This window comes from Amphibalanus amphitrite, unplaced genomic scaffold, assembly GCF_019059575.1.
Source record: "Amphibalanus amphitrite isolate SeventyFive unplaced genomic scaffold, NRLGWU_Aamphi_draft 000062F_arrow, whole genome shotgun sequence".
Taxonomy (NCBI): Eukaryota; Metazoa; Arthropoda; class Thecostraca; order Balanomorpha; family Balanidae; genus Amphibalanus; species Amphibalanus amphitrite.
In genome coordinates, this window is record NW_024881558.1 from 711,913 (window position 1) to 735,726 (window position 23,814).

Here is a 23,814-nt window from a genome sequence, read left to right on the forward strand (position 1 = left end):
AATGTTCGTTGCCTAGCAATTGGCTGCCATAGTGCAAACAACGCTGATAGTTGCCAGGCAACTACTAATTGCTGAAGGAAAAATAAAATTTTCGAACACGTTTCTTATTTCGATAAATTTCATTTATGACGCGTTTGTTGCATTTCTATACCTGTTCAATAACTGAATCGTTTAGCCAACGCACCCATATTGCCAGGCAACTTTGGTTGTTGCTAGGCAATTCGTTGCTACCTCCAGGAAATCAATCCTTACAAGATTGGTCCCGAACAGCACCATGTATGGGAGTAACTGTATATTGACATGCATTTATATGAAAATTGCAGGTCGTGGTATTTGCCTTTTAATATTCACATCCACAGGGATTGCATCTTCCATCCCACGGTATCAGATCATGTCATCAAATTTTCTGGTAAAACTTCATTTCTAAGTCGATTTCAAGTTTCATGAGTCTGTCTTGGCCGATCAAGAAAGTCGCTTTTGATACCCTGGCCCTGGCCCCTGGCCTGTGCTCATTTTTTTAAAAATAAAAACCAGACTATTGTAAGTAAAGAGAACCTACGTGATAATAACCTCATGCTCATGCTTTGCACATTTTAGTTGATATTGCAATTAAACAAAATCATTAATTAATATCAATATTTTTCGGCTTAGCCTATCTTCAGGATGTCATGGCGCATGTAATGGCGCATGTCACATTTTGAAGATGTTGATGCAATCATTTACTAATAAAAAACTGGTACCTATCTACGCTACAAGCAGAAATGCCAAAACCTAATCTAGCCTGACCTGTGATGGCCTTGATAACTAACTTAACCTGAGCTTACTGGACTCAACAGGTAATTCAATTGAGAATTGAAATTTGAGTGAGAACTGAAGCATAGATGTTTTTTTGTAAAAATTATTGTAAGTAGCAATGTGTGGTATCAGTTTTTAAACTTAGAAAGACATGTTATTTCCTTAAATCCTTTCATGTTTTTATTTTGTGATTTTCTCTTGTTGTTATAGGGTGCAAAAGGTAGCTGTAGTTGTAATTTCTTAGTTGTGATTTTTGTTTTAATACTTAGCTGTAAGCTGATGTTCATCAAGACAATTTTAAGCCAGAGACCAGGGTTGATGTGTCTGGTGATTCCAGGGCAAATCGTCATCTACAATTTCTATTTTGAACCAGAGTGAATGGGATAAACATGGCATAGGCTGGCATGACCTGACCTACCTACCTACCTATCCTTACCTAACCTAACACACAATAGCTAAAGTTTGACCCAATCTCTAGGTTTTAGTAAAACAATATATTGGATTCATGCCAAAATTCATGCCAAAATTTTGTGTCCAGTTATAATGTTTTTCCCTCATATGATGCTTTATAAATATTTTTATTTTGTTTGATGTCTGTAAGCACTTGACACTTACATCGCTTAGATGTAATTAAACTCTCCTGAATCAGTGTTCCATTTTTCAGACTTTTTGGTGGCAAATCACACCTAATGGGGAAAATATTTTCATCCCTAAAATATGAATGACCGACTTTACTTCATCTCTGAAAAAAGTTTCATGCATTCCCAACAGCCAGTTTACATGTCACTTGACAGTTGGTGCCCCACATCCTTTTGTTTCACACCCTGTCAAGATCCTGACATGAAATCCTGGCATAAAACTTGGCATTTACACCATTTTGCAAAAATACTTCAGTTATTTACTTCCTTTTTTCTCATCCTAGGATTTCTTTTTCTTCATCGGCACACCCAACCAATATCCAATTTTAGAACACTGCTCCTGATTCCACGGAATTCATGCTGTCACTAGGATCTGCTGGAGTTAGCATTCATAATCTGTTATTCTATGTACCAAGTTAGCAGCAGATTGGACCATGAAAGGTGCTATGTTTGAGCAATGTAGTGAAATGCACAATGTTATGTGTCATATTCTATTCTGATATTTACAGGATTTCTTAAGATGGGACGCTCATCAAAGGACAAAAGAGATATTTATTACAGATTGGCAAAGGAAGAAGGATGGAGGGCAAGAAGTGCATTTAAACTTCTGCAGATTGATGAAGAATTTGACATTTTCAAAGGTATATATGCTACCATAGCATAACATATTAATCAAGCTGCCATACCATTGCATTTTATCATGCAAAATTCAGGTTCCAGCAGCTGCTTGAAATTGCTTCAGATAAACTAAATATTTTCAGTGACTGCTCCAACTCTATTGTAACTGTTGTCTGTTTTCCACTGATCAGGTTTAACCCGCGCCCCAGTGGCGGTCTCAGCCAACTTTACCCTAGTGGGGGGGGGGGGGGGGGGGCATATGTTACCACCCACCTCTAACTAAAAAACTAAGAGGGCTAGAAAGACGCGGTAAAAAGCAATCGATAGCTCTCACTGCGTACGTTTGAAAGTATTTCGGTCATTTTTCATCTTAGACCAATATTGGGGTCACCAGAGGTCATCAAAGGTCAAAATTTGCCAATGGTCATTATATTTTTCAGAAAACATGCCGTTATCTCAGGAACTATGGTAGCTAGAAAAACGCATGGAAAAGCAATCGATAGCTTTTGAGCTCTTCTTTTGATAAAGTCATTATCAAAATTGACCTCAGGTCAACGGTTTAGCCTCCAGAGGGCAAAAACTCCAAAAATAGTTGTTTTTACGAAAAGTGTTTTTCGACAATAACTTTCGACTTCCAAAACCCACGACATTTATATTGCCAGATTCGTGTTCCTCTCGCCGAGACGCGTCGAATGAACTATAATTTGATGTTGAAAGGTCAACTTGAAAATTTGACCTCAGGTCAAGGTCATGACCTGACCGGAAAAGGTCATGTTGCATATCAGTCGATGCCTTTCAACAAGACAAACACAATGAGACCATCCCCAGCGTTCTATCTCTTTCCAATCGCGAGTTATTGGCACAAATCTGTTTGTAGCCTCAAATGACCTTGGATGACCTTTCTAGAGGCTATCAGCAAAAATGACACCTTGGTTGTCAAGGGTGGTCCAAATCATTGAGATTCTGAAATATTTGGACCAGTGGCGTATCCAGGATCTTGAAAAGGGGGAGGCCAAACCTGCTCAAGGGGCCCCACCCTTACCTTAGGGGCCCCAGTGGTAGCATACTTAAACCACGCACAGGTGCGGTTCTTTGCCACTTTCGCCACGTGAGGGAGCCTTTTTAGGCACACTTGGCAATCAAAAACTCTGAAGGCTCATTCTGGCCTCTGAAAGCCCCTCTTCGGCAACAGAGTGAACGACTCTGGCCTCAGCCGGCCCTATAATGGCCTCAGGAGACCCATGCTGACCTCCCAGGACCCCACGCTGGCTCTTTGGAGCCTTTGAGTCAGTCTGATGGCCCTATGCCGCTCTCGAACCCACGCCGGTCTCTAGAAGCCCATGCTGCCCTCTGAGGGTTCCGCGCCGGCTTCTAAGGGCCACTCCTACCTCAGGGGGCTCAAGCATGCATAAGATCTGAAGTATGGCTGCCGAGGCCCTCGAAGTGGCCTCTAATGGCCCGACGCCAGCCTATGAAGGTCCGTGCTAGCTTCTGAGGGCACAGCACCAGCGTCTGAAGTCAGATGACAGCTGGCCCCACGCTGGCCTCAGAGGGTTCACGCTGGTCACAGAGGGCCTCACACTGGCCTCAGAGGGCTCCACATTGTGTTCAGAGGGCCCCAAGCTGGTCTCAGTGGCCAATGGGCCTCAAACTGACTTCAGAAGGCCCCACGCCGCTGGGCTTAGAAGACCCCAAGCTGGACATAGACAGCCCCACACAGCACACTGAACATGAAGGTCCCACACTGGCTTTAGAAGGCCCCACACTGTCCTTAGAAAGCCCCACAATAGACTAAGAGGGCCCCACGCTGGCCTTAGAAGGCTCCACGGCTGGCCTTAAAGGGCTGCGCGCTGGCTCCTTGTAGGCCGTTAAGAGGCACTGGTGTGGGGACCTTAGAGGTGGCGGTGAGGGCCCTCCCAGGCGCCATTGTGAGGGCCCTCAGAAACACTGGTGTGGGCCGTGGGGGCATAACAAACAGGTGTGGGGCCCTTACAGCTGATCCCTCATTAGCCTTCAAGGACCCTCAGAGGCCGGCAAGGTCCTTCAGAACCTGGGGTGGGGCCCTTCTGGAGATAAGTGTAGCTACATAAGAGCCCATGACGTGTTCTCAAAAGCACCGTGGTGTCCTTTCACTCCTTTCCAGTTGACCGTGGCCAGCGCGAACCCTCTGATGTCAATTGGCACCGCAGGGCCCCTCGGGCCCGAGGGGACCTTAAACCATATAACGGACACGTGTCTCCTCGCCCCCTGGCTATGCCATTGAATCCAAGTGATCAGGAGCTCGTTGGGTAATCAGGGGCCTCTCAGGTGACTGCAGGGGCTTTTCAATTGATCATGGGCCCACCAGGTTACCGTGACCAGGGGATCCTCTGAAAATCAGGTGCCGGTTATTTCAGGGGCTCCTCGGGCAACTAAGGGCCCTCATGTGACTGCAGAGGCCCTTCAGATAACCAGGTACTCCCCGGGTAAACATGGGCTCCTCAGGTGACCAGGGCTTCTTTAGATGACTGGCCAGGGGCCATCCAGGGGATCAGGGGCCCCTTGGGTAACTAGGGGCCCCTCAGATAACCAGGGGCCTCTCAGGTAACCAGAGGCCCCTCGGATAACCAGGGGCCCTCGTAACCAGGGATCCTTTACCAGGATTCCTTCAGATAACCAGGGGTCCCTCAGGTAACCAGGGGCCCCTCAGGTAAACAGGGTCCCGTGACCAGGGGCCCTTAGGTAACCAGGACCCGTCAGATACCTATCCAGGGGCCCCTCAGGTGACCAGGGGCCCCTCGGGTAGCCAGGGGGTCCCTTAGACAACCAGGAACCTCTCAGACAACCAGAGGCCCTTCAGATAACCAGGGGCCCCTCAGGTAACTAGGGACTCGTCAGATAACCAGGGGCTCTTCAGGTGACCAGGGGGACCCTCAGGTAACTAGGGGCTCTCAGGTAGTTGGGGGTGCTCTGTGTCCGTCACTGTGATAGATATCGCTCTTTGATATCAGTTTTTCTTCCGAGTAAAAGACGTTCTGTCTAGTACTGGATTAAGGCAGGGAGACCCAGAACGCCTTCGTCACGCTGGTCCCCTGAGTCATCCTTGGACCTCAGGGGCCCCCGTGGCCCCCCTTGGGTACGTCACTGCACTCAAGTGACCCAAAGGGCCCACTTGCATAAGGGGGAGGCCATGGCCTCTTGGCCTCCCCCCTGGATACGCCACTGATTTGGACTGTTCCGATGCGTACACACGGATCTAGAGGCATTTTCATTTTTCTCCATTGACTTATAATGGTAAGGTCACGCCACTGACCTGACCTTAGGTCACGCATATGAAAAATCCGAGATATACAAATTGTAGGCACCCATAACATCATGCAATCCACTAAGTTTAAAACCTCTGACAAACACTGCAGGCTGGACATGATTGCAAACTTTTTTAGGCTTGGTCAGGTAACTTGACCTGGTGACCTGACCTGACATGACCTGGGGTCAAAAATTTCACACATTGTGCAAATTGATGTACCAACAGCTACCCCAAGCGGCGCGGCGCAACGCGCCGCGGTTTTTTATTCACACGCAAAAAACGCGACAGGGTGGTAACATATGCCCCCCCCCCCCCCACTGGGGCGAAGGTTAAACTCATTGCACCACCAGAAACCTTATTCAATGATTCAAGTCATATTTATTTGTGTATGTGAGTACTGTGACATATAGCAATAAGGATTCAGTGAGTGTACAATGAATTTGTGTTACAGATGTGACCAGAGTAGTGGATTTGTGTGCTGCGCCTGGCAGCTGGAGCCAGGTCCTTTCCAGGAAACTGACGTAAGTCTGGTGATCACAATGCAATCATTTTGAGTTTGTTGGATACCTATGTGACACTTGAATCTTGATGATTGTCACCAAGTATCAAGTGTGTGCATTGTGTAATCACACAGCTGTGATGAAACACAGTCATGTTATCCCATTATGTATTAGGGATGCAGACTTCACAGGTTTTTGGTGATTATGACTCCTACTTTACAAAATGGACTCTGACTCAGACTCTGCAGCCCTTCTATAATTCAGATGCCTGGCTTGGCGACTGTACCGTTTGAGACCGACCCTCCTCTTCCGCCACGCACAGGAAGGACGGCACCGCCGGCGGCGACGTCAAGATCGTGGCCGTGGACCTGCAGGCGATGGCGCCGCTGCCGGGCGTCATCCAGATCCAGGGCGACATCACCAAGCGCTCGACGGCTGAGCAGATAATCTCCGAGTTCAGCGGCCAGCAGGCGCAGCTGGTGGTCTGTGACGGCGCGCCGGACGTTACCGGACTGCACGACCTGGACGAGTACATCCAGGTGTGTGGGAGGGCGGCGGGGCAGCCCGACCTGGAGAACAGCTGTGGTACAGCGGAGACTTTGGCGTGAGCTGGGACACAGTCGAATAAGGTTAAAGTGGAAAAGGTATTCACAAGATTCCTTATAAGAAAATGTTGTGGGGTTAGGTTAATCTTGTTCGATTAGGAAGTAGGTGGATGGGTTTCCCACAGGGATGCCGCAGACACGAGGCGTAGGTTCCGAGTGAGTCTATATCATTCCCGTCCATCTGACTGTCACCGATTGTTCTGACAGGCCCAGCTGCTGCTGGCGGCGCTGAACATCACGACGCACGTGCTAGCGCCGGGCGGCACGTTCGTGGCCAAGATCTTCCGCGGCAAGGACGTGACGCTGCTGTACTCGCAGCTGAAGGTGTTCTTCAGCCGCGTCACCGTGGCCAAGCCCCGCAGCAGCCGGAACTCCAGCATTGGTCTGTAAACGCACCGCGACTCTGTTTCCGTTTCCGTCCGTCTGTCTTCTTCTTCTTCTTCTTCGTCGCACGTCACGTGGACGCGCCCGCAGGCGCGTCAGACGGGGGCTGGTCGAGCGGCGGCTCGGACCGCCCCACCCGCCGAATGTATTCAACTATCTTGCCGGCCGGCCCGGAGAGGACCTCGTCGAGGGATGGCAGGGGTCCCCCCCAGAGCCGGCGTCTCGTGGTGGCGAATGCTGGGCACTCGGTGAGGAGGTGGCGAACGGTGTCCTCGGCACCGCACTCCCGGCAGAGAGGGTCCGGGGTGAGCTCCAGGCGGTGGAGCGTCGCTCGTGCCAGGGGGCAGTGGCCGGTCCGCAGCTGCGACACGGTCACTTGCCCCCAGCGCGGGAGGTCTTGGAGTCCAGGTGTGGGCTGGGGGTGCGGGTGCCGGTGTGCACGCGTGGCCTGCATTTCCCTGGCGCGCTGCCGTATGGCGGTTCGGGCGCTGGCCAGATCGATGGGCGTCTCCGATTGGGCACACTCGGCCGCCGCACGGTTAGCCAGCCTGTCTGCCGCCTCGTTGCCGGCGATGTCGGCATGGCCTGGGACCCACTGGAGGATGATGGCCGTGTTCTGTTCCCCCAGTGAGCTCATCGCGGCCCAGACGCGCTCGGCGAGGACCAGCTGCTGGGCCTCCGGTCCGCGCTGGAGTAGCTGAAGGCCGGAGAGGGAGTCGGTGCACAGCAGGCATGTCTTGATGCGGCTCCTGGTCTCCCCCGGTTGTGCCAGCAGGCAGGTGAACGCCGCCAACATCGCTGCGAGTTCGGCCCGCATGCTGCTGCAGACCGAGCCCGCCGGTACCAATGTCTCCACTTCGCGGTTCTCCCGGTGCAGCTGGATCAGCGCACCGCCGCCTCCGTCCCTGGTGCCGGACGGAGTCCTATCTTTCTCACGCCATCTAATGCTCTCTAGCTTTCTCACTTCTTCTTCCTTTATCTCCCTCTCCCTCTTTTCTTCCAGTACCTACCGCCCCTCTTTCGCGTGTTGTCAGCAGATCTGCTTCCCTGATCGACTGGCCAACCCCTTTGGTCGATTTAAGCGCCATCTCAGCCAGTTATACCGTATGCAATGTCTAGTTATTGCAATCATTTTCAATACTTCTCTCACCATGTTATTTCCTGGCTACTGGCTGTTCGTAAATCTGTTTTTGCCTTGTAGTGTGTGATTTGCCTAATCATGGGCCTCGTCCGCCCGTATCATCAGCACACTCATGCCGGCTGGCTTCATGACCGTATCTGACAAAATGTCTCTATTCCCTCCGACAGAGTCGTTTGTGGTGTGCGAAGACTACCGGCCGTGTCTGACTGCATGTCTATCTCTCCTTCGACAGAGTCGTTTGTGGTGTGCCAGGACTACCGTGGTGTCTGACTGACTATTCCCTCCGACAGAGTCGTTTGTGGTGTGCGAGGACTATACCGGCCGTGTCTGACTGCATGTCTATCTCTCCTTCGACAGAGTCGTTTGTGGTGTGCGAGGACTACCGGCCGCCGGAGGGGTACGTTCCCAACATGACCAACCCGCTGCTGGACCACCAGTACTCGGATCTGAACCAACTGAGCGGCCCCAACCGGGTGCTGGTGCCGTTCCTGGCGTGTGGCGACCTCTCCGGCTACGACGCCGATCTCACCTACCCCCTGCAGGTCAGTCGTCGGGGGTGAGGTGGGGAGGGGCTCAACTAGCCGACTTCTGGCCTTCTGAGAGTTGATAGGGGTGACGGCGACTTCTTTACGTGGGAGATCAGAAATTGTTTGAGCTTTGCAGAGTTGCTTCGGTCTTTTCACCCAATTTGATGCAGCGTTATATCTAATATGATCATTTAGTTGAGTACACCATGCTCTGCAGACAGCTAGCCCCAGTTTGTTTTATGCTTACAACTCAGCAAATTACTGCACTCCGCGACCGTCAGGCTATTCCTAGGTGTTTCGATGCCAGCTGAATCCGTCAGACGCTTTATATCTGACAGTCCTCTGGTGCGAGTCCGACATCCGGCCGTCCCCCGACTGTCCTCACTGACTCCTCCGGCAATTGGATACATGCCCTCCCTTGACCCCCTCATTGTGTTCCCGGGTCAGTTGTTTGTATGTGCCTTTTCTCCGACTCCCCCGGCAATAGGCGTGATGGCTATGTCCCCTTCCCTGACCCCCTCACTCTCCCTCCCCCGGCAGCTGAGAGAGGGCGCAGAGTACGAGTACCGTCCCCCGAACCAGCCGCCCATCAACCCGCCCTACCAGGACGCAGTGGAGAAGAAGCGGACAGACCAGCTGGCCAAACCTGGCGGCGACTGTTCGGCCGCACCGGACACCGCCGTCTCGCTCTCCGCCTCAGACGTGGACCGGACGGCCGCGCTCAGTCTACAGGAGCCGGCCGGCGCCGAGGGCGACGGTTGAAGGGGGAGTTGGTGGCGGGGGGAGGGGGAGACGGCCCCTTCCTCTGGTGTAGGGGTGTCGGGACCAGGATCACTGAGTTGGCTAGCCTGCAGTGGTCTTTTTTTATTTGGGGGATGGGGGGATACGTACTTTGTAACATTTGTGTTGTTTATCAGATACGCGGTGCTTACACTGGTCCCGTTTGGCAATCAGCTGTATATTGCGAGTAAATACATGCTTTGTTGTAACACATCATCGTATACTATCACTTGTTAATGATTGGCTGGCGTACCATGCTGTCACGTGAATCACAGCGTGTTGAGTGCGGGGTTACGCATTCACCGACTACACGGAATGTTCAAATAGCGATCGAACTCCTCACCTCGCACCAACAGCTCGCCAACAAAGTCCCCGACGAGTACATCAATCGAGAATAACAAATATAATTGTATAATGGCACTCCTACAATCCTAAACAATGAGCAATGCGACACACATTCGTAGAAAAACCCTCCATTGGGAGCGCCATCTCGCCGCCGATTTTCCCGTCCTTTCCGAATACTCTATGAATACCGGTTACCACCCACGCGCCGCCGCTGGCCACACCGCCTGCCGACCACCTCAGAACTAGGCACATGTCGCTGGTATCTTAGTACCTACAAACGGGTGGCGGAATCAATGTGTCCTGGCGAACCTCATCCCGGTGCGCCAACGACAACATGGCGAGTCCCAACGGTATCGGTGTTTGGAATGTCCTATCACACAACAATTCACGTGTACGCTGGTTTCACAGTTCACATGAACCTGGCCATGGACCGCGCCTTCTCCAGCTGGTGCAGCAGCGAGTAGAACTGACTGACGCCCAGCTGCACGTGGCGCACGCGGCGCGCTCCGTCCGGCGCCAGCACGTGCAGCGCCAGCCGGACGAACGTGCGGCCGACGCGCGCCGGCTCACTGCTGGCCGCCGTCACGCCGAACCTCCACTGGATGTCCTCGAGCTCGTCGAAGCAGCGCACGCCGCCCGTCTCCAGCAGGTCGTCCAGGCCGGTGAGCGGGGCTTCGGCCGGCGGCTCGGCCCCGTCCGCCGGCGCCGGGCCGGCCTCTGTCGCCACAGCCGTCGGGGCAGGCTTCGTGCTGACGGCGCTGGCTGGTGTGGCTGCGGGAAGTACATCTGCGCTTGGTTTAGCTGCGTCAACAGATGTGTCTGATTTGTGAACGTATGTAGACCACAGGCTAGTGATGGACTTTGTGGTCTCTGTTGATCCGGTTAGCTTCTGGAAGTCCTCTGCTACTTGAGCTGAGGTAAGGCCTCCTCGATATGATGCCTTCAGGATGTTGAGCAGTATCTTGACCAGACCCTGGGCCTGCCCAATATCAATGCCTGCTGTAGCTGAGAACTCTGAGACAGCCTCTGCCATAGCCTCCTTGTTGACTCCTCCCACGCCAGTTAGATATTTCAGAATGTTCTCAGCTATGTGAGTGATGGATGGCTGTGGTAATAATGCTAGCTGAGTGACACCATCAATGACAGACTGAGGCACCTCGCCAGAGCTGAAATGATACATCATTCCAGCTGCCAGTGCCACTTCAGCTTCAGTGTTTGGCTTCTGTTCAATGCATCTAGCAAAATGATGTTTGTTGTGTCCAGCTTAGCTGAAAAGTGGAGAGAAACGAGATACATTATCCTTGACCATAGCATCTTAAACACTGTTACATTTAATGCATAGTTAGAGGCTATCTGAGGCACTACCCCTTCCAAGCACTACCCTCATAGTACAGTCCACAGCAGAAGTAATGTGGGGTTTCAGTCATGGGTATGTTCTGCTTCTGAAGCTTAGGAACGATTAGCCAGACCACAATGGAACTTTGAATGTAGCTTATATGTATCGTCACCCTTGCAGCTGCAACTTTAGCTATTGACATCTTCTTTTCGATCACTCCGCATTAAACAATCGCCAGTCAAAGCCAACCGTTGAGATTGGTAAAACCCTACATTACTTTAGCGGTGGGCTGTACCTCCTTGATATGGGTGGAGTTTGGAATTCAGAACCACAAGAACATAAATGGCATTGGTAGCAAACATTTAGAAGTATGCATCTGATATAAAAACCAGCTGAATATGACATTATTCAAAATCAATTTCCATGAAAAAACATTGGTGCCTGCTTGATGACTGCTGCACATTTTTAAGACATGTTGAGATCATGATTTTAAGGTGAGATCATGATTTTAAGGTCATATAATGCTTGGAGTATTAGGGTATGTTGCAAAGGCATTGGATACAAAATGATTTTTTCACCAGCAAAAAAGCAATGGCAGCTTAAGTAGGTACCTCCCTAGAATCAGTAATAATTATGAACTGAAAAACAATATTCAACTGCTTTCCAAAACAAATAAATGCCTAACCGTGGAGGCGGAACACCTTCAGTTAATGGGTTTGAGGTGCAGAGGAGCAGGATTTGTACGTCCTGAGGAAGATGTGTGACAAAAAGATTGTCGAGTCTGTTTTTGTTTTGTTGGGCTAGGCTCATTCCGTCTAAGACCATTTCAGAGCCGCAAGGATGATAGGAATTAAGGGGAGACTTTTGGTCCCACCCTTTTCAAGCAACACCCATAGGGATAATGTTAAAATGCAAAAAAAAAAAAATCAGATGGGCTCGGTGCGACGGTGCCCCCCCCCCCCCCCGGCCCTTTCCGCCGCCTATGATACACCTCGCACATTAAATTCACGATCAGTGCTCAGTGCTGTAAATTGTTACGGAGCGAGCGAAGCGAGCGGAGTCTTACGTAGAATAACGGAAATTTCTGAGTATGAGCGGCCGGCCGGCCGGCCGGCCGGCCGTGCGGACGCTTTTGCGAGGCTTATATCTCAGCAACCACTTGACCGATTTACATGCGGTAATTTTTGTAGGGTAGCTTCATTCCTTCTACCAAGTACTGGACTATTCCCGATGCATGTGGGTGACCCCTTATGCACGTGCCACGTGCAAAACGAAGAGGTGTCACTTTTGTAATTGTTGCAATATCTCGGTAACTACTTGGCCGATTGCGCTGAAAGTTGGCATGTAGGTAGGCACCCACTAGGCACTGCATATCCATGTGCCAGAGTTGGGGTGCTGCTGCACGTGCGCACGTGCAGGGGTCGTTTCCAGATCTCGAGAACGGCTGGACCGATGGCGCTCAAATTTGGTACACAGTTAGGGACCAGTTAGTAGCGTGCCGTGCACAAGTCAGTTGGGACCCATTTTGCACGTGCGCACGTGCAGGGTGCCGCTCCCAGATCTCGAGAACGGCTGGGCCGATTGTGCTCAAATTTGGCACATTGCTAGAAACCGGTCAGTAGGGTGCCGTGCACAAGTCAGTTGGAGGTACCCCCTCGAAATTTCGCACGTGCAAGACTCACCCCCTCGCTCGCTCCGTTAGTCGCCCCAAAAGGCGCTATACTGGTAATATACTTGATGTGCAGCCAAATATAAAAATATTAAACTTTCAATGGTACATACCCTAAATATACAACTCCAAATCCAAAATGTCCAAAACCAAAATCACAAACCGTGTATGCCACATATGAAGCAATCACACCAGAAATGTATTACAAACGAATATGTTTAATTGTATAGTTTTTGCAGCTCGCGATTGGGAAAGTCGAGCGTTGCCTAGCAACTTGCTGCGAATTTGAACAACTTCTGCAGGTTACCTGGTGATGGCCAATGCACTCCATGGCTATTAGACTTTTGAACACCCATATCGACATAAGCTCCCCTAAGCAGCTTTTAGTAAATAACTAAAGAGTAGACAACAAATCAAAATGGGCTGCCCCTCTTTATCTTATTTTTGAGAATGGTCACGGTCATAGAATACTAAGGTAACACGGAGCCGAAGCTTCAAGCCAGGGGACACGGGAGGCATGCCGTCAGCTGTCCATTTATAAATAATCGGTTTCTTTGACTTAATTTCTAATGTTTTTCTGATGTTTTGCATCAATGAGGTACATCAAAAATTAAGTTTTATTTTTTTTTGAGGTCGAAAATATTTTGTTGTCCAAACTATCCCCGTTTAAAGAAAATAGACAAGGGGAGAGTTTACCCAGGACCCTATGGAGAGAGTCTACCCAGGGCCCTATGGGAGAGAGTTAACACGTGCTTCTATGGGGCGAATTCGATGCAACAATGGCGCAGTAGCGACATTACTCTTGTTCGATGTTTTTCGGACGACAAAGATTCTATGCCATTCGGCCAATCACATTCCATAATTGCAGCCGAGCCCCCGTTGATCTAGAACGGGATTGGCCGGACGACGTACAATCTTCGTCGTCTGAGAGACATCGAACGAGGGGTACATCGACTGAACATACATTGCGATTCAATATTCAGTATTTTATGACCGTGATTGCAATCCAAATTTGCATTTGAGCTCAGCAGTCGAGTGTGGTGCCAAAAATACCAGAAGCGATGTCCTATATACGGCCTTGACCAGAAGTGTTGCATGCCCTGGATGCAGAAAAACAAGATTGAGATGAGTGGATCAAGATGTATCTTTCGTGCAGATGTATCAAGATCCTTTCACTTAAGATCCATGGGTATTGTTATAGCAGGCGTCTCACATGCTGCCACCAGTTTGGGAAAAGTCGCTAGATTCGTCAGGTCTAGAGATATTTCTACCAAGTCGCTATATAGGGTAATCACATAGCGGTGATTTCAAAAACGGAGTCAGTTTTTTTTTTCTGAGCTGGCGGGGGGGGGGGGCGTTTGGGGGGGATTGCCCCCTTGCCGATAGCTCGGGAACGGCTGATCGGAGCCAGGCTTGCAAGGCGGCGTTGGAAAGCGGTCGAGTAGACAAGCCTAATTAGTAATGCAAACTATCATCGGGATACTGGGGGGGGGGGGGGGCGTAGGGGGATTGCCCCCTTGTCGATAGCTCGGGAACGGCTGATCGGAGCCAGGCTTGCAAGGCGGCGTTGGAAAGCGGTCGAGTAGACAAGCCTAATTAGTAATGCAAACTATCAACGGGATACTGGGGGGGGGGGCGTAGGGGGGATTGCCCCCCTTGCCGATAGCTCCGGAACGGCTGATCGGAGCCAGGTTTGCAAGGCGGCGTTGGAAAGCGGTCGAGTAGACAAGCCTAATTAGTAATGCAAACTATCATCGGGATACGGGGGGGGGGGGCGTAGGGGGGATTGCCCCCCTTGCCGATAGCTCGGGAACGGCTGATCTGAGCCAGGCTTGCAAGGCGGCGTTAAAGCGGTCGAGTAGACAAGCCTAATTAGTAATGCAAACTATCATCGGGATACTGGGGGGGGGCATAGGGGGGGGGGATTGCCCCCCTTGCCGATAGCTCGGGAACGGCTGATCTGAGCCAGGCTTGCAAGGCGGCGTTGGAAAGCGGTCGAGTAGACAAGCCTAATTAGCAGGGCTGCGGAGTCGATGGATTTTCGGCGACTCCGACTCCGACTCCGGCTTTCAAAAACCAGCTCCGACTCCGACTCCGACTCCGGGCAGAATTGTCGACTCCGACCGACTCCAACTCCCGACTCCGACTCCGCAGACCTAGCAGGGCTGCGGAGTCGATAGATTTTCGGTGAAATCGACTCCGACTCCGACTCCGACTCCGGTCAAAACTGTCGACTCCGACCGACTCCGACTCCGACTCCGACTCCGACTCCGCAGCCCTGCTAATTAGTAATGCAAACTTTCATCGGGATACTGGGGGGGGGGGTAGGGGGGATTGCCCCCCTTACCGATAGCTCGGGAACGAGCTATCGGCAAGGGGGGCAATCCCCCCCTACGCCCCCCCAGTATCCCGATGATAGTTTGCATTACTAATTAGGCTTGTCTACTCGACCGCTTTCCAACGCCACCTTGCAAGCCTGGCTCCGATCAGCCGTTCCCGAGCTATCGGCAAGGGGGGCAATCCCCCCTACGCCCCCCCCCCAGCCGCCGATGATAGTTTGCATTACTAATTAGGCTTGTCTACTCGACCGCTTTCCAACGCCACCTTGCAAGCCTGGCTCCGATCAGCCGTTCCCGAGCTATCGGCAAGGGGGGCAATCCCCCCCCCCCGCCAGCTCAGAAAAAAACTGACTCCGTTTTTGAAATCACCGCTATGTGATTACCCTATATAGCGACTTGGTAGAAATATCTCTAGAACTGACGAATCTAGCGGCTTTTCCCAAACCGGTGGCAGCATGTGAGACGCCTGCTATAACAATACCGATCCATGCAGGTGAGGTTCCAGTGAAATTTGAATTCGATAGGTAGCCATTTTTGATTTTGCTTTGATACTTGTGGTAAGGAAACATGATTATGGTTGCATGAACCGCCCACTGCTCATTGCTGGCTTGTCTCACGTTCGATATCCGATCACCATTCTTAAATAGCTCACCCCATATGGAAATCAGGTTTCAGGAGGCCACTAGGCTTGTGGGGCCTGGTCTCAATGAGCTCCCAGTGCTAAGGACAGTCAGGCTCATATGCTGGGTAAGGTCAGGTTCAGGTAGGCCAGTATGCACTCTGCAAAGCATGGCAATTTCGACAAGATCTCGTCTGTGCTGGCTTGTCCGGCTGGTGAGGCTTTGGTGTGGCGTGGATTTAGCTTGGTGCAGTGCGGATTTTGTGTAGCGCGGTGCAGATTTGGTCTGGTGTGGTCAGGTGGTGGGGGTTGTAGTGTAGTGCATTTTAAATGTGGCTGATAGGTGTGCGGTGGTCAGAACGGACTGTGCCAGTGCTGGTGCCTGGTGGTCCCACCAATCACGGGGGTCATCTCCTGTTGTGACCCAGGGCCCAGGGGGTCTAGTCAAAACCTTACCTATTTCTGCTAACCTAAACCTATTTCTTACAAATTAGGCATAAATGTGATTATGGTATAATGATAATTAAACCTGGCCCTTTTTCAGGCGCAAGCTTTGGATGAACTTCTGCTTCTGCGGTCGGCATTCTTACAGGAGAACCCAAGATTCATTGTACCTACCTGTATGCATTTCAAAACTGAATAATTGATAGCAACAAGTAAATATTTGAAGTTGCAGCCAAATGCTGTGCCTTCTCTGCTGCAAGAGCTACATGTCACCATTGAAGCAAGGTAAGTGTTAAAAGAAATTGTTCACCTTCTGTGAGTAACTTGATAAATAAAATTTAAAAAGGTGTGTTAAAAATGTGATGAATAAAATTTAAATGTATTCTAACTTGGAATTACACACTTCTTCTAAAGGGATTTCATTATTTTAATGATTAGAGTTATGAACACTTACAGCTGAACAACCTATCAGCTGCAAGGGATTCTGCTCCTGTAAGTGCTCTCATCGCTGATTGGCCACTGTGTGTGTTGAAGAGGTTTCTGCTTGCTGTAAATGAGCACTAGAACATTAATTTAAGCACCAATATTCACTGATAAAAGGTGAATATCTCAAACGGTTCAAATATAAGGCATACACAAATCTGCTCTATCAGACTGCTATCTCAGTTTAAAATCCCATGTTAAAGGTGAACTATTTCCTCGACAGGACCAGCTCGACTCCTGCAGTAGGAGTCCAGCCTCGTCCAGTCGTCGCCGCTCGCCAAGACCAGCCGGACTCCTGCAATAGGGGTCCAGGCTGACCCGTTCGTCCAGTAACCGCCGCTCGTCAGCACCAGCTGGGCTCCTGTAGTAGGGGTCCAGCCTCGTCCAGTCGCCGCCGCTCGCCAAGACCAGCTGGGCTCCTGTAGTATGGGGCTAGGATGGCCCGTTCATCAACCGGTCCTGAAGTCACATCGCCGTCAGCCAGCCGAACTCAGTACATAAGTCACCAACCCTGAATGTTGCCAGCCAAAGTCGGCAGTTTCCTTCGGACAGTCATCTCACCAGTGTTGTACAGTGTACGAGGTTAGTGACGCAGTTAAATGCGTCAATTAAATGCGAGGACGTGCGCTTGTATGCAGCGTTTTGTCATGTTGAGCTGCATGGGTGTCGATTTTCACCGAATTGAGGGTGCCCACTGCCCGGGCGCAGCAAATCCGCCGCTGCCTTAGCGGTGACCTTGACCCGCACCGTCTGTTGGGGCTCCAAAGCCAAGCCAGCCGAGCCGGCGGGGAATCTAAAGAGCTTGAGCACCCCCAACCCGGCGGAAATTGACACCTATGTTGAGCTGTATGGATGCGTTTTAGCCTTCCGCCGTGGTGGTAAATAGCAGCCTACATGCAGAATTAGGCAGGCTTATTAGCGGACTCATTATTGGATTCATTGTGTCACGTTTGTCGGCACGTGTAAGATGTGCTTAACTGCCATTAGCTCTCGGCCTGGCGACTTCTGGGGACCACGTAATGGGGATGACAATTGGGATCCTGTGCCTTAAGCCGGCCATTTACGTCCATGGCTATATACCCCCGTACTAGGGCTAGTTATGACGTATATAGGGATCCACGAGATCTTTTTTGATGAATGTGTTGTGCAGTGTTGAGATCCGCGTGTAACGTCACTGTTTGGCCAGTCTGCCCTCAAACGCGTCATCTTTACTCGTATTTTATTTACTGAACGCTTTGCATGGTCCAGTGGCTTATATAGACATCTTCCTTGCACTAGCTAGTTTTATGTGGCCAGGTTGATTGCCTGTCAGCGCGGTCACGCTGTCGTCTTTCGATTGGTGCGCTTAAATGCGGCGAGATGAATATAGGATTTCCTTTGATGCCATTTAGTACCTGCGCCCAGCTCAACTGGGGAAGGGGGGGGGGGGGCACTGCCGACTTTTGGTCCCATTCTTTCCATGTAACGCCCATAGAGCCCATTGTTAAAATGCCAAAATCAAAGGGGGGCACGGTGCCCCGGTGCCCTCCCCGTTCCGCCGCCTATGCGCGAAAGTACCAACTACCAACAGTTTCCAGTTGTTTGTGTCCCAAAGTTTTTTATGAGTTGGACGATTGGGCTTTTCCCATCGCTCGTTATGCAATTATTTTGTTAAACGCTCTAAAATTGTTTCTCTACAAGTCATTAGAACTTAGAAGCAAATAGATATTGATGGATACGATCTCAAGGGGGCCGATAAGAAGGAAGAGCGCGCGGCGCAATGATTGTGGAGCACAGCACACGATTAATGTGAGGCGCATTTAAGCGAGAAATAACTTCATTGAACAGAAATGAGCAGAGTACCAGCATTGAAACTGCACCAGTACCAGCATTGAAACTAAATATAAGATATCTCAGAAGGTTGCGCTTTTGGGGCCGAGTTGTGGTGCTTTACGCCGTACATCATGCTTAATGAATGTGACCGTCGTGTTTGTGGGATCCCCGTCGGTACTAGTCAGCCCCACGAATCGTGGTAGATCATAAAGATAATCTTCGCCTCCGGTTATGATTTTGATATATCTACGAAACGGGTGCTGGGTGGTACACGAAAGCAGCTTTTTCAGGTGAGTTGAAAGGGGAAGAAGTTCTTTGAATTACCATTTCGGACCATGGTTCTAAAAAGCGCTAGTTTAAAACTATTGTTATAATTCCTATCGTAAACCATCGGACGCTCGACGCTGCATTGGCATTGGTACGATGTGCCGGTAATCGCTTCGCTCGCCGAGAATGATAGCGTGGCAGGTTTACTGATATGTAGGATTATCAAATAAATGTAATAGAAACGATATTAAATCCACTACCTCTTTAGAAGCTCTTGAAATAAACCTGGCTATCTGGTTGTCGAAGCCAGGCAAATTATATGCTTGGAATGGCTAAATGTCCATTGTCCATGACATCATTAAATTGAATTATTTTCCTTCTTAGCACTTAAAATACATTTCAGCGACACAAAACTCCCAAAAGTCTGATATCTTGCCCGTGGTATCGTGGTACGATCGGCGAGTACCTAAACCTTCCTACGCAATGTCCATGGCTATGCGAAGTCTAAGGTTGGCCTACATAAGCCTTGGGTTGGCCTGTTTATCCTGTTTCATATCGTATCTATGATAATAAAGTGTTCACGATCGCATAGCCAAACTGAGAACAAAATATTTATTTGCAAAACTCCAGCAATACCCCTCGCTTGATACTATAAAAAATATTGCACACGATCATGCGAAGCCGTGAATCCTACCGCCTTTATTTAGCGCCGGCGTTCCCGCGTTAATAATTTCTCCTGAATCGGAGGACCAATAATCAGCTGACGCACCGTTGTTTTGATGTCGGCGGACCGTGCCAGCCTGAGAATGGTTGTGTGTAATGTTTCCCTGAAGTTCTTTCGGGCAGTTGGGAGCTTAGGGAGCAGGAGCTCCGGCAATATTCGAATTCCACCAAGCTCGACATCTCTTCGTAGACGTTTGTAAGTACCTATCCGTATAATTACAATACGTGTACCTACCTAAGCTTTGATAAGTCACCTACTTTGTTGTATGTATTGCTAATGGGAGCAATTCACTTATTTGGAAGCTGGAATTTATTTTATTTTGCTCTTCAGTGGCTTTTGATGCAGCCTTTATGGATTCTGAGCAGTAGATCTTTTATCCTCACCCTTCACCATTCTATCCTGGAAGTTGCAAATTGCCGTTTTTTATGCTTCCCTGTCTCTCCTCTCATCTCCCCTCCCTTTCTTTTCCTTCCCCTCTCATAACAGTGTTCGGACTGTATGCTCTGAACAGTCCCTCCTTTTGTTGACAGCTGTCAGAGCCCACCGGGAAAACGGCTGCCGGAGCTCACACTCTACACCAAGACGCCGTGCCCTCTGTGTGACGATGCCCTGGAGGCACTGTCGCCGGCACTGCACCGGGTAGGTGTGGCCGGCGAGGTGCAGGTCAATGCCGGGGTACACCCACTCCCCAGCCCCGCTGCCTTGGGTGTGTCCACTTCTCACGGGTATCGTGATCCAATCACGGGAAAATTGAACTCCGAACAAACACTCATGGCTGATTGGTGACCTCAAAACATGTCTGCTGACCCGGTGCAGCTGTGGAGAACATTGTTTTCCTGCCGACTCGCGGGATTGTGACGCCGGGTTGTGAGAACGGCGTCGGCAGGGTGTCGCGGCCGGGTGCAGTCGAGGGTGTTGTCCGTGGCGCCCGACCCCAGCTGACTGCGGTAACACCCGGTAACACCCGGTAACACCGTTTCAGGTGACGCTGCGGAAGGTGGACATTACGCTGCCGGAGAACCGACGCTGGTACAAACTCTACCGCTACGACATTCCCGTGTTCCACCTCAACGGGGCCTTCCTCATGAAACACCGGGGCGACATGAAGGTTCTGTTGGAGGCACTGGAAGCGTGGGAGGGGGCGGAGTCCAGGTGACAATATTTGTCATTTAGATTATGACCGTGTGCCCATGAACATTCGTAGATAATGTATCGTTTTGCGAGTCCTGCTGAATGCATCAGCTGTAGTTCTCATGCGTATGGAATGGATCTAATTGCCCTGAAGAGACACAGATGACTTAGATATTTTCTGAGCTTGCGAATATAATGGGCTGGGAGACAGTGACATGTTTGAGATGGCATTTTCGTTTGGTAAGGAAATTTAAGAGTTAACTTGGATGCAACAGTGAAAGATGCACCTTTTTGGCATACGAGCTCGCGATGGCCACCCAGGTGTAAGTCTAGAAAGCGACATCTACGATAAGTTGTGGATACAGCGCCACCTGCGACCAGTGGCTGATCAGTGTTCAGTCATCTTACGATTCGCGGACTAAAGCACACAGTACGTAGGCACTGGCGGATCCAGGCTTGCGTTTTTTTTTTTTTTGGGGGGGGGGGGGGTCAACTCATGCAGGAGCCAAACCTAGGGTACCCCCAAATCCTGTTTTCTCATCGGATTTAGGCCACTTATTTTTCGTCACAGCCCTAACACTATGAATATTTTTTTTTAACTAAAAAGAAAATATATAAAAGGTAGCCCACCCGACCCATGCCTTTATATTACTTTGTAAACACTTACCATTGTTTTTGTCGACCAGTTAACCCGCTTCGAGTCAGTGCTTGGGTCCCTTTGCGGGCCGGGAGGTGGTAAAACACCTGTCTAACTCGGCTCCTGGGCCACGCACTGATTGAACTATGTTTTATTATCGTTTGGGGAGGGGGCAAACGGGCCACTTTAGGCCTCTGGGAAGGGGGCATGGCCCTAAATGCCCCCTCCCTGGATCCGCCAGTGTAAGAGACCATTGGAGCTGCAGTTGGGTACCTCAGACGTCAGGGTACCGCCAGAGCCCCCAATGAGGGATAAGTGAGGGATACCAAGTGCCTGCAATTGCATATTGCATAAGCCATAACGCCCTTACAAATCAATACATTATGTATCAGTGGCAGATCCAAGGGGGGCCACATGGGTCATGACCCCCCTTGGTGCCCGGGGGCACCACAGGCCTGTCAGGGGCACCACCGGCCTAGCAGGGGCACCAACAGCCCGCCAGGGGCACCACAGGCCTAGCAAGGGCACCACGGGCCTGTGAGGGGCCCACAGGCTTGTCAGGGGCACCCCAGGTCTGTCAGGAACACCAGAGACCTGCCAGGGGCGCCGCCGGCCTCGCAGGGGCACCATGGGCCTGTCAGGGGCACCAGAGGCCTAGCAGGGGTACCACAGGCCTTACAGGGGCACCACCGGCCTTGCAGGGGCACCACAGTCCTGTCAGGGCCCAGGGGCACCAGCGGCCTACCAGGGGCACCACAGGCCTGCCAGGGGCACCACCGGTCTAGCAGGGGCACCACCGGCCTCGCAGGGGCACCATGGGCCTGTCAGGGGCCCCACCGGCCTCGCAGGGGCACCACCAGCCTCGCAGGCATCACGGCATCACGCAGGGGCACCTTGGGTCTGTCGGGGGCATCACGGGCCTGTTGGGGGCACTTTAGGCTTGTCAGGGGCACCACAGTCCTGTCAGGTCCCAGGGGCATCAGCAGCCTAGCAGGGGCACCCTAGGCCCGCCAGAGGCACCACATGCCTGCCAGGGTCCAGGGGCACCACAGGCCTAGCAAGGGCACCACGGGCCTGTCAGGGGCACCTCAGGCTCCCGTGCCCCCCCCCCCCCGGATCCGCCAGTGATACCACACCACGCGAAACACCGCCAACTACCAGCTGCCGCGCCATAAACACGTGCCAACAACAGTCTTTTTTTTTAAGGTCGACTCCGCTCGCGCAACTTTTGAGTAGAGGTGGCAGAAGATGAAAATTTTTGGAACCAGACTCGAACCAGACCCGGTTGGACATTTCTGGAACCAGTCGGACCCGGTCTTAGTTGGAATCGGAACCAGTTGGACCCGTTCACCAAAAGTCAATAAATACAAACTACTTGTAGGTATCATTAGTTGCATCATGTAAAACAGCCTATTTCCCACTGGGAATACTCATGAGATACTGTTTGCAAAGAAACATTCACTTCATATTTTGCGGTAATGTGTAGTGTGCAAGATGTATAGTTAATGGTAGGACCCGGTTGGACCCGTCAGAAAAGTTCCAGGAACCGGTCTGGACCCATATGGGTCCAGACTGGTTCTTTGGACCGGGTCCTCGGGTCTACATTTTGCCACCTCTACTTTTGACTGACCCTCACTGCTACCATATTGCTTCCATATTAGGCTGTGGAAAGCTTTACTTCACCAAGTGGCTAAAAACCTCCATGAAGGTATATTTTCTTAGCAATTTTTTTAACGTTTTGGGGGGGTCCAAACAGGCCACTTTAGGCCTTTGGGGGGGCCATGGCCCCCGTGGCCCCCCTGGATCCGCCAGTGTACGTAGGGCACAAGTACATACGCATTACGCAAATGTGCGTAAAAACAAAATTGTAACTATCACTACAATATCACTAGTATTATATCACTAGTATATAGTATATCATATATTATATTATATTATAATATATGATATACTATATACTATATTAATATATTATATAGTATATTAATATAGTATATTATATATTATATATTAATATAATATATAATATACTATATTATATATATAGTATATACTATATATACTATATGTCTATATTATATATATATATATACTATATGTATAATATACTATATATATATATATATATATACTATATATAGTATATTATATATTAATATAGTATATGATATACTATATTAATATATTATATATATATTAGTATATCACTAGTATATAGGGTATCACTAGAAACCAATATAACCTAACCATACCTAGCCTTCTTGGATCTTTATGACCCAACCTAACCTAACCAAACCTTGCCCAGCCTAACCTAATCTAGTCTTAACTGACCGATGCTTTTGTATCTACGTACCTTATGCCATAACGAGCATTTGTGATGCTTTTTTATCCTACGTACATTGAGTGACGTACAATTGCCATTTGCGCTACCTACTTTTGTCCTCAACCCCAATCTTCGAGGCATGCAATATAATCTTGCTTATAATAAAAACAATATCGTGCACCACGACAAAGTCCTACATTCGGCGTAGCCCAAGGTCTCAATAGGACAAAACAATTGAATCGTGTGCTGTCAATACATTATCCGTGGAACTGGGTGCACGGCAGCTGGGGTGGGCGTGGTCGCGTCGGTCGCGCCGTGCTAGTGCTGACCGTGGCACCGGCGCAGGCCACAGACGCCGGAGTCGTGACGGGACCGGTCGGGAAAGTCACACACCAGACAGCGCGAGATTAC

General features: G+C 50.2%; 3 protein-coding genes and 1 long non-coding RNA gene across 9 annotated transcripts; 3 read left to right on the forward strand and 1 right to left on the reverse strand.

Moving 5' to 3' along the window:
* Positions 1-161: 161 nt before the first annotated feature.
* LOC122378601 (putative tRNA (cytidine(32)/guanosine(34)-2'-O)-methyltransferase) lies at positions 162-9,485 on the forward strand. Of its 5 annotated transcripts, none has more exons than XM_043359842.1 (7): positions 162-276; positions 1,943-2,074; positions 5,789-5,858; positions 6,160-6,376; positions 6,650-6,824; positions 8,325-8,509; positions 9,035-9,485. In XM_043359842.1, exons 2-7 carry the CDS (start codon positions 1,954-1,956, stop codon positions 9,254-9,256), a joined length of 990 nt encoding a protein of 329 aa, XP_043215777.1. In that variant the 5' UTR covers positions 162-276; positions 1,943-1,953; the 3' UTR covers positions 9,257-9,485. The 5 variants fall into 5 exon arrangements, with proteins under 5 accessions (XP_043215777.1, XP_043215778.1, XP_043215776.1 ...); XM_043359843.1 differs by lacking the exon at positions 162-276 and adding an exon at positions 294-381; XM_043359841.1 differs by lacking the exon at positions 162-276 and adding an exon at positions 311-323.
* LOC122378603 lies at positions 9,437-10,802 on the reverse strand. The gene has a single exon (XM_043359846.1). It carries the CDS (start codon positions 10,800-10,802, stop codon positions 10,029-10,031), a length of 774 nt encoding a protein of 257 aa, XP_043215781.1. The 3' UTR covers positions 9,437-10,028.
* Positions 10,803-15,543: 4,741 nt separating this feature from the next.
* LOC122378604 lies at positions 15,544-16,791 on the forward strand. Of its 2 annotated transcripts, none has more exons than XR_006256048.1 (3): positions 15,544-15,710; positions 16,127-16,311; positions 16,733-16,791. It is a non-coding gene; the product is annotated as an uncharacterized LOC122378604 (long non-coding RNA). The 2 variants fall into 2 exon arrangements; XR_006256047.1 differs by lacking the exon at positions 15,544-15,710 and adding an exon at positions 15,975-15,998.
* A 392-nt stretch (positions 16,792-17,183) lies between these two features.
* On the forward strand, positions 17,184-20,654 carry LOC122378605 (glutaredoxin-like protein C5orf63 homolog). The gene is made up of 3 exons (XM_043359847.1): positions 17,184-19,507; positions 19,843-19,951; positions 20,295-20,654. The coding sequence occupies exons 1-3, from the start codon at positions 19,368-19,370 to the stop codon at positions 20,466-20,468; spliced, it is 423 nt and encodes a 140-aa protein (XP_043215782.1). The 5' UTR covers positions 17,184-19,367; the 3' UTR covers positions 20,469-20,654.
* Positions 20,655-23,814: the final 3,160 nt, after the last annotated feature.